General features: G+C 41.3%; 1 protein-coding gene and 1 pseudogene across 1 annotated transcript; one reads left to right on the top strand and one right to left on the bottom strand.

Moving 5' to 3' along the window:
• Positions 1 to 826: 826 nt before the first annotated feature.
• LOC134389808 (U6 spliceosomal RNA) lies at positions 827 to 927 on the bottom strand (annotated as a pseudogene).
• A 9,828-nt stretch (positions 928 to 10,755) lies between these two features.
• On the top strand, positions 10,756 to 17,065 carry GINS3 (GINS complex subunit 3). Its single transcript, XM_063112513.1, has 3 exons — positions 10,756 to 11,105; positions 13,760 to 13,993; positions 15,698 to 17,065. Exons 1-3 carry the CDS (start codon positions 10,920 to 10,922, stop codon positions 15,926 to 15,928), a joined length of 651 nt encoding a protein of 216 aa, XP_062968583.1. The 5' UTR covers positions 10,756 to 10,919; the 3' UTR covers positions 15,929 to 17,065.
• The last annotated feature ends 4,346 nt before the right edge of the window (positions 17,066 to 21,411 follow it).

Below are 21,411 nucleotides of genomic sequence, written 5' to 3'. Positions count from 1 at the left end.
GTCTCCCTGTGAAGCTGCTGGATAATGAATTACTGTCTAGCTAAGGAGCCTGAGGCGTGCCCTTAAGATTCTCAGAGAGATTTTTGTACAACAGAGAGGGTACAACGGACAATCTTAAGCCTTTCTGAGGTCATAAGCAAGGGTCTTATCCAGTCATGCACTGGATCCCTTGTACAATGTTCTACATTCTGATTTTGTCTGCTTGTTTCCTCTTGGTCTCATTTAACTTTTTCTCAAACTCCCTCCCTCACCTCCATATCTTCTGTAAAATTAGGCCTAGAGCCTTGATGGGATTCAGGTTGAATATTTTGGCAAGAATACAGTCATCCCTTGGATTCTGTGGGGAATTTGGTCCAGGACTTCCTGCCTCGGATGCTCAAGACCCTGATATTAATGGCATAGTATTTGTAAAAACCTGTGCACATTCTCCCACATACTTTAAATTATCTCTAGATTACTTATAATACCTAATACAATGTAAATGTTATGTAAATAGCTATTATACTATATTGTTTATGGAATAATAACAAGAAAAAAAAAGTCTGTGCATGTTTAGTACAGAAGCTATTTTGCTTTGGAATATTTTCAGTCTGAGGCGGTTGAATTCATGGATATGGAAGCCACGGATATGGAAGGCCGACTGTACTTCATAGGTGATTCAGTACACATTACACTGCATCATATCTACAGGCACCTCATGTCAGATTGTCCTACTATTAATGTTAGGTTTCCTCACTTCCATGTGGTGGTGACCACCAGATCTCTTCATTGTAAAAGTGCATTTTCCTCCTTGTGATGAGCATGTAATTTGTGGGGAGATACTATAAAAAATATGAAATACTTCACAAATTCATTTCATCTTTGTGCAAAGGCCATGCTAATCTTCTTGGCATCCTTCCAATTTGACTCTGTGCTATGGCAGACAGTCCTGACCCGGCTCTTGTGAATACAGGTCATCCATATCTGGTCCCAGTACCTCCTCCTGCTCCAGGTATCTGTTGACTAAGCTTAGAATATCCCTGAACTGCTCTAGTTTCCTTGGTAGTAGTTTTTGCCTACCCTTGGTTTTGCTCCAGTTTTTCTATCAATCTGATCCCATCTGCTTTCTATTTTACAGGGATTCCTGTATACTTCTGTTCTTCTTGTGGCATTGTTTATTGTTTTCCAGTGTTTTTATAAATTTCATGTGTGCATATGAAATACCCACAAAGAGATAGAATGTGTAGTTTTAAAAGATTTGAAACAGAAAGTAAGAAGTTGGTATGTGTGGTTGTGTTCAGAAAGACATCTCTAGCCAAACTTTCCTCTTGGGAACCGTATTGTAGGGTATGTTACTCCATTTCTGTTGCTTATACCAAAATATCTGATACTGGGTAATTTATAAAGTAATAAAATTTATACCTTACTGTTTTGGAGGTTTTGAAGTCCAAAGTCTAGGGGACACATCTGGTAAGGGCCTTGTTGGTGGATGGTGACTCTTCACAGCAATGCAGGGTGTCATGTGGTTAATGGTTTGAGCAAGAGAGAGCTAAGCTTCTCACTTGCTTTCCTTACAAAGCCATCAGAACCATGCTGATTACTCCATGAATGAATCAATCCACTCCCAAGAGTATAATCCACACAATCTAATCGCCTCTTAAAGGACCCACGTTTTAATTACCGTAATAGGATTTCCCACCATTAATACTATTACTCTTAACACTGTCATGGTGAGGATTAAGTTTCTAATACATGAAACTTTGGGGGACACATTCAACCCACATCACAGGCTAACAATGAAGAAGTGTCACATTATTAAAACATCACATTGTATCCCATAAATATGTACAATTATTACCTGTCAATTAAAAAAAATTTTTTTGAAAGTATCAGATTATAAGGACCGAAACAAGATTGTTACGGACTTTATTGTGTTCCCTGAAAATACATAGATTAAAGCCCCAAGGCCCAATGTGATTATATTTGGAGATAGGTCCCTTTAAAAAGTAATTAAGGTTAAATGAGCTCATAAGAGTGGAGCCCAAATCCAATATGAGTGATGTCTTATAAGAAGAGAGACACCAAGGATGTGCATCTACAGAAAGACTACAGCAAGAAGGTGGCCATCCGTAAGCCAAGGAGAGAGGCCTCAAAGGAAACCAGCCTTCTGGCACCTTGACCTTGGACATCCAGCCTCCAGAACTGTGAGGAAATAAGTGTCTGTTGTTTAAGCCACCCAGTCCATGGTATTTTGTTGTGGCAACCCAGAAGACTAATCCACAGAGCATGGAAGACATATGACTTACCAAGAAATTTAGAATTTATTTTGTAAATAATGGGGAGCCATTTGGGTTGTAAGAAGGTGAGTAACAGGATCAGATCCTTTGGGTAGGAAGATCACTATAAAAGCAGTACAAAGGAACTTTGGAACAAGGAGAGAGTAGAGGCAGAGAGACCGGTTAGGAGGCATTTTAAGGGTATGGATGAGAAATGATGAGGACTTGAACAAAGTCAACTGGACAGATAAAATGATAAGAAGGAAGAATCAGCATAATTTATTTATTGACCAGTTAAGAGAAAGCAATACCAAATTCTTCTCAGTTTCCTGAGTTGGGAAGTAATTGTAGCAGACTTTTATTTGTTTTCTACCCAGTTTTCCTCTTCCTAAAAGCACCCAGATTGTGCTCAAGAATCTACCTTCAACCTCCCCTGTTGTGCAGCCCATGTGCTTTGGGGACGCTGACACCTATCCCAGTTTTAGAGGTGGACCTTGACTGACTTACACTAATCAGCACATCCATCTGGTGGATCTTCAGAAAGTTCATGGAAAAATTTGTATTATCTTTTAATTGTATTTTTCCATGAACTTTTTGAAGTACCCTTGTAGTTTTTGGTTTAGGAGTAATCATGTGATCTAAACCTGCCAATTAGGGTGAATGTCAGACTCTTGATTGGAATACCTGGATGGAAGTGCTGTCCCCCACTGGACAAGAACAAGGAAACTTTTACACTGCTTAATAGGCAACCATCCTGTGACCCCAGGGGAATGAGCCATAGACTGAAGCTGACCATGGCAGACAAAGCAAAGACAGGTCTCCAGTTGTATCTTTGGGCTGCTGGACCAACCAACTGTGAAGTCCTGGACTCTCCTGTGATGGAGCCTAGAAATCCTCCTGTTGTTTAAAGCTGGTTTGAATTGGATTTTCATGTTACTTGCTGTATTAGTCCATTTCTGTTGCTTATAACAAAATACCTGAAACTGGGTGATTTATAAAGAAAACAAAATTTATTGCTTATAGTTTCAGAGGCGGGGAAGTCCAAATTCCAGGGAACACATTTGGTGAAGACCGTGGTGGTGGCAACATTGACCCAGGGGTCTCACATGACAGAAATGGCATAGAAGAGAGAGAGAGTTCCTCCTTCACTCTCCTTTTTAAGCCCTCAGAACCACAACCCTGACCACCATTATTAATCCATTTACTACGGCATGGTCCTACAATGTAATCACCTCTTCAAGGCCCCACCTTTCAATTACTGTAATAAGATTTCCCACCCTCTTAACAGTCACAATGGGGATCAAACTACTAATACATAAAACTTGGTGCACACAATCCATATCACTTGCCATATAAGGATATGGGCAATCAGGTAAATGGTGAAGCCATTAACTAGAATCTGCAAGGCAAAAGGAGGGAAGGTTTGAAAGGAGACACGTTTCATCCTGAACTTTTACAGTCCCACATTTTTGCTTGATGTTGATTCTTGGGCCTGGAATGACCCTCTAAAACTGGCACTACCCACACATGAGGTCACATCATGCCCATCGATTTATTTTGATCTCACATTTAGGGGCCTGCTGAAAAAGTCCTACTCATACTCTAAGGCTGTATTCTGATGGCCCTTCCTCTAAAGCCTTTGTGAACCCCTCTTATGACCAGGTCAGAATTCACTTGCCTTCTGAGCTTCCATCACATTTTGGACACGGGTCTATCATCTCTTTTATCACCTCATGTCATTATTTCCTCCACTGGGCACTGACTGACCTCCCTAACAGTCCAGAACACCTCATACTCATCTTTGTGTCCACATCCGCACCCCCAGGGCATCCAAGAGGCACCTGAACATCTTGATAAGCAGATGACCGCTGTTTTCCCCCATTTTCTCCTCGAACTTACGGATCTACTTGCCACCATATCCCCTTGGACTGAGAGAAACTCTGGCTACCAGACCATAGATTGTATAATAAATTACCAGAAAAATATGAAAATATAGGGATGATAGGAAAAGATATTTTTTACAGAACTGGGAACAAGAGAAAGTAAAGTTGGGTTAATAAGTACTTCTATTATAATGATGCAATAGCTGCTTCTTTGCCAAGTTATCAGGATGATACACACATACACACACACAATCTCTCTGAATATATAAGATGGGTTTACAATTTCTGTTATTACTGCTGAACACTGTGGGAAGAATCTAAAATTGGCACTACCCACACATAAGGTCACATCATGCCCATCAATTTATTTTGATCTCATGGAAGGCGTTTTGGAGCAGTGCTCAAGAAATAGCTCAACCAAAAGAAAGTCTAAATTATGTAAAAATAAACTCCAGTGATTTAAATCCATTAATCTTACATAATAAGATTTCAAATATAGTACTGTAATTTCAAAATACAAAAAATAAATAAATACAAAATAAAAGCTTTAATAATTTGATCTCATAGGAGATAAATTCTACCTAAATTTTTGCAGGAAAAAGTTAAATTGGAGAACAATAATTGATCACCTTCAAGGGCATTTAGTAACTTGAATTGGAAGGTGGACAAGTGTTGCCACACTTAGACCAAGGATGGTAATGAATCATGATAGTTATTTAACAAATTGTCATTGAATGCTTGCTATGTGCCAGGTATTGTTTGAGGTGCTGAGGATATAGCAGTGAACAAGCACATTGAATAATGATGATAAAAAAGACATTTACTGAGCCTTTACTGTGGCCAGACCCTGAGTGCAGTGCTATGTGTATATTGATTCATGCATCCCAACCTTACCACAACTCCACGAGCTACTATCATTATCCCCATTTTACAGATATAGAGGCTTCCAAGAGGAAATTCACCCAAGGCCACAAAGCCAATTAAAGTGGTAGAAGTTGGACTCTACCCAGGCTTATCAGATTCCAGAAGTAACACAGGAATTGAGTAGAAATGACTGTTGGAAATGTTTCATAGGTAGGGAACTAAGCCATTTAAAAATGTTTTCATTCTATTTGATTAAGTATTGCATTTTTACAGTGGGTGTAAAGGTAAAATTCAGTATGGTTCTACTAAAACTTCAACAAAAATCTAAATCAGTGAAGCCCAGTCAAGGAGATTTCATCATGACATTAGTAACTACTTAAGCTCAGGGATCTAGAGAACTGTATGTGACTTAGCCTATACCTTGGCAAACTTTTTTTAACCACTTTAATTGAGTGTTTCCAGTGTTTTACTGCTACATTTTGTAACAGTTGTAATATCCATATACCACCTGTGCTATTATTTACTTAAAACTGACTCATTGTTTTTACTTCATGTTTTAAAGGAAATTTAATATTACTATTATAAATAAAGAGCCACTAATTCATTCAAAAAATATTTATGAAGTGCCTAACATACACTAGGCAGTGGGGATACAGAAGTGAAAAATAAATTAAAAAGAATCTCCACTCTCGCAGAGCTAATGTTCTAGTAGGGGTGACAGAAAATAAACATGACAAATAAGTAAAATATATAGTACATTATAGAGTGATCAGTGATGAAAGAAAAAAACCAGGGGGATAGCAAGTGTGAGTGGAGAGAGTTAAAATTTTCAATAGGGTGGCCCAGGAAGTCCTCATTGAGACAGTGACCTTTGAGTAAAGACCTGAAAGGGACCAGTCATGTGCAAATCCAAGAGAAAGGCTATTCAGATAGTGGGAACAGACAGTGCAAAGCCCTGAGGAGTGAGTGTGCCTGGGGTGTTCAAGGAACAGCAGAGAGGTTATGGTCAGAAGCAAGGAGACTAGACAAAAGCTAATGCAAAAATCCAAGCAAGAGGGGCTGGATGGTTAGTTCGGTTGGTTAGAGCGTGGTGCTGATAACACCAAGGTCTGGGGTTCCATCCTTATACTGGCCAGCTGCCAAAAAAAATTCAAGCAAGAAATGATGGTGGCTTGGACCAGAGGGACAAGAAATTGTCATTTTCTGTAAATGTGAAGGTAGAGTCGACATGTGCTAATGGGCCAATTATAAAGTATAAGGGTAAGAGGAAGGGGGTCAAGGAAACCCCCAAAACTTTTAGCCTGAGCAAGCAACTGCAAGGATGGAGTCTGATCAATTTCTTTTTTCTTTCTCCCCACCCCCACCATAGGTTTTCCTCACCCTCCAGATTTCGATTTCTGTCACTTACATCACAATCTCCCCACTCAATGAAAGAAACTTAGAAAGCACTGATGTTCAAAAGAACATGTTTAAAGCTGCTTGTGACTTTGCTTATTTAAAGCCTGTGTGTGCTTTTAAGCAGCCACTTCTGAGGCTAGGTCATTGTATTAGTCTATTGCTGTTGCTTATAACAAAATTCACAGAACTGGGTATTTTATAAAGAAAACAAGATTTATTGCTTACAGTGTTGGAGGGCCAGAAGTCCAAAGTCCAGGGAACACACCTGGTGAGGGTCTTGGTTGTGGCAGCATGGTATAACATTGCAAGATGACAGAAGTAGAGAGAGATTAACCTCCTTATTCACTCTCCTTTTACCAAACCACGCCCATGACCACCATTTTTAATCCATTCACTATGGCATGGTCCTTTACTCTAATCACCTCTTCAAAGCTCCACTTTTCAATTACCATAACAGGATTTTCCACCCTCTCAACAGTCACAGTGGGAATTATGTTTGGGGGGACATTCAGCCCAAGGCAGTCATAAAAGGCAATTCAGCTTCTGTCCTGTTCACCAAACATTGCAGTTCTATGATTCTGCAATCTTCAATGATTACATTGAAAAAAATTACTCTGTTTTTTCAGGGACGCAGCAGACACCTTTCAGAATATGGAGATTATGCAGAATATGATATTATACATATTATAAATATACTGAATATACTCTGAATATTTTAAGTATGCTAAATTCTGTTTAGAGTAATTCTGATACATTGATTGGTCAGCTGCGTGCTAAGGAACACAGTTTTCTCAGAGAGAGCACTCCTGGCTCTTCCGACTTAAGCTATAAACAGATCTGTACTTGATAAACCATGTGTCACAGTTTTAGTCCGTTTTTTGTTGCTAAACAGAAATACCCGAGACTGGGTAATTTATAAGGAAAAGAGGTTTATTTGGCTTATGATTCTGGGACAGCTGCATCTGGCACGGGCCTCAGGATGCTTCTACTCATGGTGGAAAGTGGCAGGGAGCTGGCAGGTACAAGCAGATCACATGGCGAGAGGAAGCAAGAGAGACAAAGCAAGAGAGAGAGAGAAGGTGCCAGGGTCTAAAAAGCAACGAGCTCTCACGGGAACTAATAGAGCGAGAAATCACTCATTAATCCCCCCGCCCCAGGGAGAGCATTAATCCATTCATGAGGGATCTGCCCCCATGACTCAATCAGTTTCCAACACTGCCACATTGGGGATCAAATTTCCACATGAGTTTTGAAGGGGACAACACATCCAAATGCCATCAGTCACTTATAATGTCAAACCTCCCTAATTTCATTTTTTCTGGTTTATTCGCTTTTTTATTAGTCAAGGAGAGGAAAGAGTGAGTGAAGTAACAATATACAAGCAATGAATGATAGTTTCATGATGAGTCAAGCCAAGACATTAAATAAGAAAAACAAGGCAACCTGATTTTATCTTAAATACTGGTCTGTTACTTTAGTTTAAAATAACAGTGGTATTTGAGTTTAGAGCCAATATTCTGGTCTCAGTAGAAAACTAATGCCTTTCTTTGGCATCGATAAATCATTAAGCATCTATCCTGTTTCAACAACAACAAAAACAGCTTACTGTCCTCAGCAGTAAATAACCTGCATTGCCTTCAATCAGACAAATTAATTTGTATCTCTATCCCCAACTATATGTATTACCATACATTCATTTCATCAGAGAAATTCCAAATTATCACTATGGATTATGTTTACTTTTATATTGGATTGCATAGCAAACTGAACATTTATAAAATGATAAAGGAAAAATCCTTCATATAATTACTGTTAAATAGATGACTCCTAGTTCTACAACTTTTCAGGCTGGGTTCCAGACCTGCCTGTCTGGTAGTCCCAAACTGAACTCATCCTTTGCCTCAAACTGCCCCGTTCCTATGTTCTGTATACCTATTAATGACATCTCCATCGACCTGATCCGCCTGGTTCAAAACTTGAATCTTTGACCTTTCTCTATCCTTCGCTTCCTATATCCAATTAGTTGCCAAGTACTGCCCACTGAACAGCTAGCATCTAATCTCTCCCTTCTTCATCACACTCTAGAATTCTCTTTTTAAAGCTCATATTTGTTATTATTTGCTCAAACACTTTACAATTTTTCTCCTGTCACCTCTCCCCCAGGGTGGTAGTTTGTCACCTCTCCCCCAGGGTGACAGAGATGAAAAGGATTACTCAAAGCCCATTTCTTCTGAGCAGTGAGAAGCCCCAAAGTGGTTAATTTCCAGGAACCCTCAAGAGAGAAGCATTCCTCCTTGGAAAATTAACCCTGAACTGGGGTTCTTTCTCAGTATTTATTCTCCAGGCCAGAAAGTTACAGAAAAGGAACATAGGTGGAGTTATGGCTTAGTAGTTTTAACAAGGGAGGCTGGTAACATCAGTGAAATAACAAAGTGACATTACATAATGCAATTGGTAAAAAGTTAAGTCAGTCCACCAACAAAAGCTTGTTCTTAGCAAACACTTTCTTTCCCTACAGCAATTTTCTGAGCATGTTTACATAACTATCAAGTAACTTTAGGTTAACCTGCTCCAAGGATGTCTGTCCTTGAGTCGGCAATTTTGCTGTGTTACAATTCTTTATCTACAACAGAGACTTTAGCCTGGGGAAAGTTTCCTGTCTTTTGCAAGCTTAACATTTCTATGTGTAATTTTAAAAAGTTAGGCTAAACCTGAAACTACAGGGCTTTGGAGGCTAGGCCCTGTGAAATACATTTGCTTTATTAATGTTAGTGCTCTCTACATCTCCCATTTTCTATAGAATACTCCAACTCCTTAGAAAAGTACCCAAGCTTTCCTCATTTGGCCCTGACTCCCCCACTTTATCTTATTTTGATTGTCATTGGAATTTAATTTATAGAGATGACTGAGCGATGCACGTACTGGTCAATGACACTGAAAGTATTATTACCCACAGGTCTCAAGAAAAGGGGGCATGCCATGCCATACAGGGCCACATGGAGAAGTGCCAGGGTCAGTCAGGAGACAGAGGGAGTGAGGGGAAAGCATGGCTCAGAGCCTTTATTGTGGTGTTTGTGGGAAGGAATGGGCGAGGCAAGGTAGTAAACAAGTTTGAGCAAGTTTAAGTTTGAATAGTTTGAATGTTGGCAAGCTCTGGGATATAGGGGTGATCAATAGTTGTCCAGTACTTGGCCCTGGTATGATTTACTACGGTGGTTTAGGAAATACTGGTGTGTGAGTTAAATAAAGGAAGTGAGGGGATATAGACTTGGACTGGTTGTTTGTATGTGTATGTGTCTACAGGCATATTATTGTCATCCCTAGGAATTTGCTAACCCTGGAGAGGCAGTTCCTCCTGGGATCCCCAAAGCCCCAAGATGTTAGAGCATCATAAAAAACAGAAAATAAAAACCATGATTTTAACACACCTCCCTTCCCATGCAACCTTTGCTCACAGTTCTAGAAGCCCCAGAAATACTCTCGTATATAAAATAAGTTCTGTAGCACATCTCTAAAAAATCTGCCACCACCCATAGCCCTGGCTGAAAAGCATCACCAAATCTCATACCAAGTGACCATGATCTCTCCTTTACCTCCTTCCCCCCCAGCCATTGGACCAGTGATGGCACCTGACACAGACACCCCATCTATAGGGTGGCTGGCAACCATGACTATTGTGGCCTGTCTCAAAAAGATAAACTGTCCAATCACATTTCCTCTTTTAGAGATTTAAATCAAGAGCTACCAAAGAAGACTGTCACCTGAAGGTAAGGTGAGCTGGGAAGACCTGAAGTAGACCCGGGGGCCTTTGCAAGTCATGTGTAGTCTACCGCTGCACCCCTCCTCCCACCCCAGCCCACCCCCTACCACCACCAAAATACTACAAATAGTTCATAATTTAGTCCATAATAACCATCTGGGGCTAGTGTTGGAGATTTTTTTTTTTTTAAGTTTCTTTCAAATGCCAAAATTAACAGAGATGCACAGCGAAAAAAACTGCAATTAAAGGTCAGATTTAATCAGGATGGAGTGGAGGGCACATGATGACTTTTAAGTCCCCAAACGTGTTGCAAAGTGTTTTTAATGTCATATAAACATTTAAAGAACCACATGAACATAACCTAGTGCACGCCCTAACTTCATTGGTCGTTCCAGTCTCTTGGAAACGTTCCTATGCTAGGCTACACGACACCCCCACCCCCACCCCCCCGCGTCCTTCCCACGCTCCACTTAACGGTCCACTACCCTTCTCCCAGGGACCAAGTCCGCAGTCTCTGTCGATTGCTTCTGTCTAGGCAGTGCGCCTGACGCAGTAGGCCCGCCGGATCGACTGCTCCTGTCTGGCCCGTCCCCGGGCGCGGGAAAGGTTTCATTCAATCCTGCTCGGCGGCCACAGGGACATCCTCAACCCTAACAATCCTACCCGGCCGCCGCCGCCGCCGCCGCCTCCTTTTACACCCTGACTCCCTGAGGTCCCACGAATCACGCAAGTGGAAGCGGAGAAGCTCAAGTAGTCGCCATGTCCGAAGCTTATTTCCCTGTGGAGTCGGGTGCGCTGGGGCCTGAAGAGAACTTTCTTTCCTTGGACGACATCCTGATGTCCCACGAGAAGCTCCCGGTGCGCACAGAGATCCCCATGCCTCGCCTCGGCTCTTTCTTCCTGGAACGGAGCTCAGGCGCGGACACTGACAACACGATCCCTCAGGTAAGCCTTTCGGCGCGGATTCCTGCCCGGAAAGACTACAACTCCCGGCGGGCCTCGCGGCGCCGAGCGCGCTGTCCTCTGGGATTTGTAGTTTGGAGGAGGCTGGGCCGTGGGAGAGCTAGGACTTCTCTCCGCGGGTCTCCCCTTGCGCAGAGTGGCCTGTTCGCTTGGTGTTCGCCACCTGTGCGGAAACTACGTTATCTTAGATCGTCAGGCTCCCTCATTTTTGAAATTGTCCAAATTCATCAGTCTTTCCCCCCAGCCCTGCGTGTGCTGACAGTGCTTAAGGACTGGCTCCAGTTGAATACTTCACGATCAGAGTGCTGATCAAATTTGCCCTAAAACAAAACATCTTTGAGTTCTGTAAGAGCACGTGGTAAGTCTGGGAAACCCAAATTGCTAGGTTCATTCCTGCATAATGACGACACTATCAGCAATCATTTACTGAGGGCTTAGTGCTAGCATGGATGAGGTAGGGGGAGTAAACTTTTCCATCTATAGCCCTTTTAGTATTTCGACAACCCTATACTTAGGTATTGTTACATGAAAGGAAATTGGGAAATTTCCAGAAAGGTTGGGAACTTGGCCAGGATCCCACAGTAAGTGGTGAGCTGGGATTCGAACCAAGGATCCAATGGCTTCAAACACAAGTTTGTCTCAGGACTATGGCTTGTAATGGTTAAGATTTATTACATCAAAAGGATACAAAGCAAAATCAGCAAAGGGAAAGAGTGCATGGTGGTGACGTCTGCAGGAGAGCAGGCACAAGCTCCCAGGAGTCCTCTCCCAGTGGAGTCACACAGGATGCACTGAAATTCTCCAATAATCAATTCTGACAACATGTGTGAGATATTGTCTACAAGGGAAGCTCATTCAAGACTCAGTGCCAGGGGTTTAATTGGGAGCTAGTCACTTAGGCACTCTCTGCCTAGCGTGTACCAAAATTCTAGACTCCCAGAAGGAAAGCAGTTGTTCAACATGAACCATGTTGTTTATACAAACAGTTTAGACACAACAAGACACTCTCATCAATTCTGGGACTAGTGGCAACCTTCCCCAAATCCAAGTTCCCAGAAACCAACCAAGAGCCAACCTTGCAAGCAGGCTTTGCTAGGATAGTCTCAAGCCTGCTATGTTAACTCTTTTCTGCACACTTTCTGTCCGGAAATGCCTTTATTTCACCTTTGCTTTTAAGGGATATTTTCACTGGGTACAGAATTTTACGTTAGCAGTTATTTTCTTTCAGTGCCTTTTAAAAATGTTATTCCATTTCCATTGTTTTGTGCCTTCTGCAGTTTCTCTGAACAAGTTGGCTTTAATTTATTGTTCCTTCTTTAAAGTCAATGTGTTCCTCCCCCGCAACCCACAACTTCTTTTAAAATTTTCTCCATATCCTTGGTTTTCAGCAATTTGGATAAGATGCCTAGTTGTTGTTTCATTAGTATTTATCCTACTTACTGTTCATAATGTTCCTTGAATCTGAGGTTTGATACCTTTTTTTAATTGTGGGAAATTCACAGCCATTATTTCTTCAGATATTTCTTTTGCCTCAGTCTGTCAGTCTTCTCCTTCTGGGATTCAAATCACATGCCTGTGAGACCTTTTTTCCCCCTAAGCATCACATTTCATATGCCTGTTATGCTCTTTTCTGTTCTTTCTCTCCATGCTTTAGGCTGGATATTTTCTACTGACCTTTTTCTAATTCATGATCCTCTCTTTGTTTACGTCAAATCTGATATCTGCTAAATTTGGTTTAATCTATTGACTTTTTAGGTTTTTCTTATATTTTCCAGTTCTGGAATTTCCATTTGATTTTTTAAATTTATTTTCAAGTCGGTGCCTAATTACTCTGATATTTGGTGCCAAATACTGGGCTTATGTCTCTCTCTTCTTTCTCAGATCTTGGCACCTCAAGGCCTGGCTGCTTTAGCAGCCTCAAACTCAGTATTTGTCGCCCCAGTCCTGGGAGGTTTGCCACAAGCCCTGCTTGCACATCCCCAAACTTCTCCCACCTTTCGCAACAGTTCTCCCTCATGAGAGTTTTACACTTTTGTTACTTCTTTCAATCGAGTTATGTTTGCTTTTGAATTTTTTTGGAGATTTCTCTTAATTTCTGGTCCATGATGACCACCTTATCTTGTTTTTTCAATTCTGTTAAGGCTTTAAAAATATAGAGAGACATTTATCTTTTCTGTCATCTCTGAAGCTGGGAAGTCTGGTGGGGAGAGGTTGCTGCTTAAACTCAGGCTAATCCTATTTTTCTTTTCATCCCCCCAGCACCCAGGGTGGTGCTTAGCACATAGTAGGCACTCAGCAAGTATATATGTAGAATAGATATTGAATTTCAAAGAAAGTAGAAATGTTTGTTTATTACACCTGTGAAATGTCTACAGTTGGACAATTTTTATGTCAAAAAATGTTCCCTTGTGCTACCTTTTTGTTCTCTACCATGTTTTTGCTATAAAAATCCATTTTCTCTCTCCATTCCATCATGACATTAAACTTCACATCACAACCAGGTCTTCTGCATTTGATAGTCACTCCCCCAAGAAAACAGGCAGTATTGCTCATGCAATGTGTAAACTTCCTTTTTGTCACACACATTTACTATGTTATTTGTCTGTTTTTAACATCTACATTCTTGTGTGATGCAGGGCTCAAAGCTTGAACTCCCCTTGTGGCTGGCAAAAGGACTTTTTGACAACAAGCGGCGGATCCTTTCTGTGGAACTTCCCAAGATCTACCAAGAGGGCTGGAGGACCGTGTTCAGTGCAGATGCCAATGTGGTGGACCTCCACAAAATGGGGCCACATTTCTATGCTTTTGGCTCCCAACTCCTGCATTTTGACAGTCCAGAGAATGCAGATATTTCCCAATCTCTGCTGCAGGCAAGTCATTGGTTTAAAAACCTTTGGCATTACATGCGTCAGGAGCCAGCCGTCACTTTTACCCAGGAAACATATGATTTATACACTTAGTTTGTTATTATTCCAGGTCGACCTACAATTACATGGTGTCTGCCACTGTCATATGTTTTTAACTGTGATTTGTCTGCTGCTCTTCATATTTGCTTGCTAAGAGTTGGGACCAGCAGGAAGTCCAGGAAATGAGAAAAGGGTGATGGTGGATTACAGGCGACAAGCACTTAGATGCGCAGGCCGGGTCCGGGGGTCCCTGCTGGACATGCATGAGTTACTTGGTTATTTGTTCCCTTCCCTTGTTCTAGGGTTGAGACCTGGCTCTGCCTTGAACTAGCTGTGTGACTTGGTCAAGCTACTTGACCTCTCTAGGCATCAATTCTTCACCTGTAAGATGGAGATAATAACTGTGCCAAAATTATAGAGTTGTGGTAAACTTATCTTGTGTCATTTAATAAACAGTAACTATTACTATTTTCCGTCAACAAAACAATGGTAGGCACATATTATCATCCTAACCTCATTTTAACTTTTCATAATTATTTTTTATTATGCTAATTTAGAAGGAACCACCCTCTCTGCCTTTTGTTTGTTTGTTTTTAGTGGTTTTTTTTGTCTTTGATTTTTTTGGCAGCTTGCTGGTGGGGGGATCGAAAACATTGACTTTGGTGTTATAACACCATGCTCTAACCACCTGAGCTAACCAGCCAGTCCCTCTCTCTGCCTCTTGGGACATAAGTAGCTGAAAGGCTTTACTTCCTCATTTCTAGCTTTAGAAGAACTGTTGACTCAAGATACTTTTGCTCTCTAGGCTGCACTGACATCCTCCATCAGGCTTACGAGTTTTTTGGCCTAACATGTGCTAGTGCTGCTTTTATTGTAGATGGTAAAGAAAAACATCGTTGCTATTCATTCAGTAAATGTATCACTATAGATAGTGTAAACTTAGGAAACTCTTTTGAGCAGAAAGCTGTTCTTTTTTTTTTTTTGCAGCTGGCCAGTAACGGGATCTGAACCCGTGACATTAGTGTTATAAGGCTGTTCTCTAACCAGCTGAACTAAGTGGCCAGCGCAGAAGGCTGTTCTTAAGTTGGAATCCTGCCCTTTTTTAATGAGTTGTGTTTTCTTTTCCAATTACTTTTTCAAAGTCTTTTAGATTAGAGTTGCTCATAGATAAGTTGATTTTGCCGTGAGACAGTTGAAGAAACGAGCAGGGGCTTGAGGTTTGTGCTCAGAGCCCAGTGGTTAAATGGCACCCCTAGATATTATGTGTCTCCATTCTGCTCTCAGATGGAACGAAGTAGAAACTGGATTCAATTAAACCAGACTCTGTTCTGATTGAAAACTGTCTGCATGTGACTACAGTGTATGATAACAGCCTTTGTTGCAAATAACTATAAGGAGTGATGCTTTTTAAGGAGTGCACCATGTGCCAGCCATTCACTAGGTGCTTTACATGTTTTACTTCATTGGTTTTCATAACAATCCATTTCACAGACAAGGAAATCAAGGCTTAGCAATATGAAATAGAGTGGTAGAGGGGACTCAGACCTCCTCCTGACTAAGTCCTGAGACCAAGTTCTTTCCTTTCACGTCATTTAGATGTTCCTGGATAAAAATGGATCAGGCTGTATGAGATGTGAGATCAACCCTCATTTCTCCCTTCTTCTTCAGACATTTATTGGACGTTTTCGCCGCGTCATGGACTCCTCGCAGAATGCCTACAATGAAGACACGTCGGCACTGGTGGCCAGGCTAGATGAGATGGAGAGGGGCTTATTTCAAACTGGGCAGAAAGGCCTGAATGACTTTCAGTGTTGGGAGAAGGGGCAGGCTTCTCAGATCACAGCTTCCAACCTCGTTCAGAATTACAAGAAGAGAAAATTCACTGACATGGAAGACTAAAGGCCAGGAGAACACAGAATTGCTCCTTTTAAAATTTTCCCTCCATGAATCCATGAAAAGAGCTGGTTGGCCTTGTACAGAACCAGTATCATGTCCCATTTCATGGCTTCTTTCCTGTAGAAGTGTCATACGGGTCTATCTGGCTGGGAATGGACATGCTGGAGAATGTCCCTCGCCCAGTGCATCTTCCGGGATGTCACACCTGCTGACCCACAGCCCAGGCCTTTTAACTCAAGAACCCACAGCTGAGAAGAAATCAAAGTCCTTCCTAAATAAGGATCCTTGACATATACTTCACAGTAGTGCTGGAACTGGGACTCCTTGTGTCTGGGGCTGTGGGCAGCCTCAGATGTCCAGTTTCATTAGCTTCAAAGGACAGGCTCAAACTGGGTCATCTCTGCCTTTCTCACAAAATGTCCTCTTGAGCTTATTTCCCTTGTCTTCCTTGTGGTTCTACAAAGGACAGCACCCCCACAATGCTGGCCTGACTTGTAAGTATTTCCTGCTGCCCGCCTGTGGGGAGTTACCCCAATTTCCAAAAACAGTCACCAAGAATAAGGGAGGAAAAAAGAATGGCAGATGAATGGCACGGCTATTACTAAAAAGAAGACATTGCTTTCATACTCTGTAATTGGGGCTTTATGAGCTGAAATTCACATAACTGCAGTCACCTAGAGAGGAAATGGTTAAAGTGAGCTTTCTCTTGTCTTGAGATCTTTAGAGCACCACACACTAATTCCATTCCCTGTCTAAAAAAGCTGTCAGGGAGTTGTTTGGAATTGCTAAGTAGTTATTAAAGGGTGTTAACCAGCCTTTGTTCCATCTGGAAATCAGGACTTCTTGAGGGTTGCTGATTGTGAAAAGCCCTGTTTCAGAAACTGAACCTGGCAGATGTTAGTGGGCAAGAAACCTTGATTATGTTTTTTTTCTCTTCAGTAAATTTTGCAACAGTATTGCATAGACGATCCCTAGCCATTTACTGGGAATCTTTTTAAACAAGCAGAGAACTCTTCCCTCAGAGATCAAGGAGACCACCAAAGGGTAGTTTTCTCCACCCCACTGCTCCCCTCCAACCCCCGACAACTAGCAAAAATTATATTTGTTGTTGGAAATTATAGAAGGATTTGGGTATCCAGATTGTGCAGATGTCTTGATTCAAACTTAGAATGACAGAAATGCTTTTAAAATTCCTGTTTTAAGATGGAATTGATGATTTTATAATTTCATTTTAGTGCTAAATAAATGATCAGTTTTACACAGGAATACATTCTGTACAAGTATTATATCTGTTACTGTAGTACTACAGATGATCAGCAAAACTATCAGAGAATTTTGTCTTTGATAGTATTTGACAATAATGCCCAAATAAACCCATGTTTGAGTAACTGCTCTTTTGTTTTTGTAATACATGTAAGGGGCTGGCCAGTTAGCTCAGTTGGTTGGAGCGCAGCCTCGTAACACCAAGGTTGTGGGTTCAGATCCCCATACTGGCCAGCTGCCCAAAACAAAAACAAACAAATACACATAAATATGAGGTATCTTCTCTGTAAGAATATAGTGTCTCCTAAGAAGATGAGCTTCCATTACTGCTGCAGCATTTATGTAGGGCCCCAGAAACAATTCATAGTGTGAGAAAAGCATATTATTTAATTTTTGGCATTATTATTTTCAGAGAGCTTTGTATTTAAAGTCAGTCCTGAGACTGCTGCCATTTTTTTCTTACTAAAAAAAAAATTGCTCAGGGGGTCACATGCCAGGATTATGTGAGTACATATGTGCAGAATTTATTTCCTGTTTTAAATTTTGAACAGATTATATTATACATAATAAATCTGCCCTCAAGCCTGTCAGACCACCCCTCTCCCCTACAACTTTCCCCAAATCAGTCTTTTGGATTACTATTTAATCCCTTCAAGGAAGTGACTTCAAAAAGAGTCAACAAATTGACTCAAATACCGAATTGTCTTAAAATTCAGGGAGTAAATGGATTTCTTCTTAAATCCATTTCTGCTTAAGGACTCTGTGCCCAGGTAACTAAGGCCTTAGTAATAGACAGACCTCACTGTATGCAGGTTTTTCCCAGGGACAACCTGGCTGCGGGAGGAGTGAGGCAAGGCCCCATCTCCTCTGTCGGTTCCTCCTGCTCTCCCTGACTTCTAAACTTTGAGTGGCTCCAAGTTAAGTCCTTGGATCTCCATCTATTTGCTGACGGCTTCCGAATTCGTATCTCTAGCCCAGATCTGTCCCTCCACCTCCAGACTTGTATCCAACCACCAGCCTAATGTTCCACTTCAACATCTTACCCAACGTGGCTGAGATGGAGCTCCTGATCTTACCCCCACACTACTCCTCCTATGGTCTTTCCCAACTCCAGTTTTGACAATTCCATCCTTCCCTGTTCACCAGGACAAAAACCTCAGTGTCCTCCCTGACCTTCCTTCTCTCACTCTCCCTATCTTTTGGTTCTACCTTCATGTCATTTGCAGCAGCTGACCACCTTGTCCCCACCTCCAGTGCTGTCACTCGGGCCCAGACTCCCACCACTTCTCTGCTGGTTGCTGCAGCCCCTCCTTTCTCCCCGTATTCACCTCCCACCCGCCTTCACACTCCTCTCACCACAGCAGCCTGAGTGGTCTTGTTCAAAAGTTGGATTGTGTCAATTCTCTGTTCAAAACCCTCCCATCTCAGGGAAAAAGGCCACCCAGTCATCCCGGCACCATTAGTTAAAAAGTTCATCTTTGTTTACCCCAGTGATCTGATACTGAATTTTCTTACTGCTTCTCTAGCAGAAATAATGTTACTTATTTTTTAAAAAATTCCACTTTCTCCCTAAGAGAATTTTAAGTGTTTTACAGAGCTGCTAATAAATCTCAGCACCACTGATGCTGAGATGTTTCTGGAATACTGTGTCTGAAATAGTGAAACTGGAATGCAGAATCATTGAGTGACTCACTCAAGTTCATACAGAAGTCAGTTCCACTCTCAGTCTATCTGTTCTCTTCTGTTCCACCATCCTTCAAGAAACCCCAAGACTTTCATCTTTATTCTTGAAGCAATCTTGTTTAAGTGAAAATAAAATATTTTACACTGACCTTTGCAAAAGAAAGTAACTGCAGAAGCCATATGTGTATTCCTTTTTTTTTTTTTTTTTTTTAAAGATGACCAGTAAGGGGATCTTAACCCTTGACTTGGTGGTGTCAGCACCACGCTCAGCCAGTGAGCGAACCGGCCATCCCTATATGGGATCCGAACCCGTGGCCTTGGTGTTATCAGCACCGCACTCTCCCGAGTGAGCCATGGGCCAGCCCCATATGTGTATTTCTGAAAGTAGATATTTTTGTGTTCAGGACAAAGGTTTTTTTTAAGTGAAACGTAATTGATTACACATATTTGTGGGGTACAGAGTTGAATACCAATACCTGTATACAATGCATGATGATCAAATCAGGATAATTAGCATATTCATCATCACAAAATTTAATCATTTCTTTGTGACGAGGGCATTCGATCTCCTCTCTTCTAGCCATTTGATAACATGCAGTAAACTAATGTTAATTATATAGATGCCTAGCTCAACTGTACAACAATAGAAATTATTTTTCCTAACTAGCTGTTTTTGTGTCCATTAACCAATTTCTCACTATTCCCGCTCCCCCTCCCCCTTTCCCACCTCTAGCAACCACACTTCTGTTCCAAGAGAAAAATCTATACTTGAAGTAATTTGTGGAACAAAATGTGGGATAGATGCTTTTCATAAGAATTATTCTAAGAACCATAATTTCCACATTCCTTATCTAGTAAAGGTAAAAAAGTTTTGATATTGAATACACATAGAAACAGTTTTTTAAAAGAATGAAATGCCCTAAACTTGCGAAAGGTACCTAAAAGTTGGAATTCTGTTGCTAACTCTTGGTATTACCCTTTTGAATGAGCAGCAGTAAATCTCCTGTCCTTAATAAAAGTGAATAGAATGTACAGTGAACCAAGGGCAAGTCTGAGAAAATGTAGAGTCATCCTCTCACTGGGAGCAAATGATTAATACAGGTGACAGGCCCAGCCTGCCTCTGTCTGAGCTCCATTTGTTGATTTTTCCACGCTTCTGCTTTTCTGCATAGTTAATGAAAGGAGACACAGTGAAACCAGCCCCAGCTTGCTTGCCAAGCAACCTTACGCTAGGATGGAAGCATCCTCCTTCCTGGCTACCCTGTCCTGTTGCCTGCCTTGTGATATAAGGAAAGGTACAAATGAGGCCACCCCCAGAAGCAGAGGTCTCCTTTCTGGGTCTGCTTTTCTAAGATCAGAGTCAAATCAACTGAAAATCCATTAATCTTTTTAATTGGGAATAATTTTAGAACAGTTGTAAAGAGAGGACAGAATTCCCACATACCCTTCGCCCACCTCTCCCTAACACCTTACTTAATCATGGTTCATTGGTACAACACTATTAACTAAACCACGGGCTTTCTTATGTGGATTTCATCAGATTTTCCACTAATGTCCTTTTTCTATTTCAGAATCCAATCCAAAATTCCACACTGCACTTAGGGGGCGATCATTTTTTAAAGCAAAACAGAACCTCAAACCCTTTGCTACATTAATTTCAGAAGTTAAGCTTGTTGGAAAGCTTTCAGTGCATTGGGGTGGGTTATTGGGGCCAACAAAGACCCCATTAGAACTTGCATAGGAGAAAAGTGCTGGTAAGTTTATCAAAAAGGGAGAGAATATTTGCTTTTCACCTGAAATTTTCACTTTTTCCCCAGTAGTGGCATCTGACAGAAAAAGGCCTCTTTATTTTACTTAAACCTTTTAGCGTTTTCTCTCTCTAACAGCAGCAACTTGATTTTCTGTCTTTCTCTTCTGGCACACTCTCTAGCTAATTTTCTTTGTGTCTAAATGACTTTAAAACAAGCACGACTTTAGACACCAACATTATTAACAAGTGTCAGCACAGCTCCGAAAATAGTGCCTGGGAACTGCTAGCATTTCAGAATTCATGAGGAAGCGCACAGAACCAGCTCATCCTGCAACAGCTCCCACCCTTGGCTAAGTACAAAAAACAACAAAAAAACCCACAACCCACAGATTCAAAACTCAGTGACTTTTTCTGCTCCCTGTCACCCTTGAGAGAGAAGTGTATTTGATTCCAACGCGATTTGCTTGTCTCTCTTTGATCAACTAAAATTCATTCCTGAGGACATTTTTTCTTTGAGCACAGAAAAGCAAATGAGTAGCTAAGGAATATGGATTCAAGTGCAACAGACAGGCAGGTGAGAGAAGGAAGGGGTGACTTATTAAAGGAAAAGTGTGACGGAGATTTGTTTTGAGGCTTGAAGAAAGACTGGAGATGGAAACCAGTAGGAAAAGCCAGTATTGCCAGAGTCATTGGAGGAGAGAGATGACAATGGTCTCCAGTGAGTGGTCTTATCTTAATGGGACCAAGAGGGCCTAACACTTGGCTATCTCTTTGGTCCAGGAGCAGAACA

The sequence above is a fragment of the Cynocephalus volans genome, chromosome 10, assembly GCF_027409185.1.
Source record: "Cynocephalus volans isolate mCynVol1 chromosome 10, mCynVol1.pri, whole genome shotgun sequence".
Taxonomy (NCBI): Eukaryota; Metazoa; Chordata; class Mammalia; order Dermoptera; family Cynocephalidae; genus Cynocephalus; species Cynocephalus volans.
Note: the sequence above shows the minus strand (reverse complement) of the source record. Positions and strands in the feature narration are given on the sequence as shown.

What these genes read in the sequence shown, in the direction of transcription:
- GINS3 (XM_063112513.1), top strand. Translation starts at nt 10,920, where the DNA reads ATGTCCGAAGCTTATTTCCCTGTGGAGTCGGGTGCGCTGGGGCCTGAA. An exon ending in CTGACAACACGATCCCTCAG is followed by an intron (nt 11,106 to 13,759) that starts GTAAGCCTTTCG and finishes TGTGTGATGCAG; the next exon opens with GGCTCAAAGCTTGAACTCCC. An exon ending in TTTCCCAATCTCTGCTGCAG is followed by an intron (nt 13,994 to 15,697) that starts GCAAGTCATTGG and finishes CTTCTTCTTCAG; the next exon opens with ACATTTATTGGACGTTTTCG.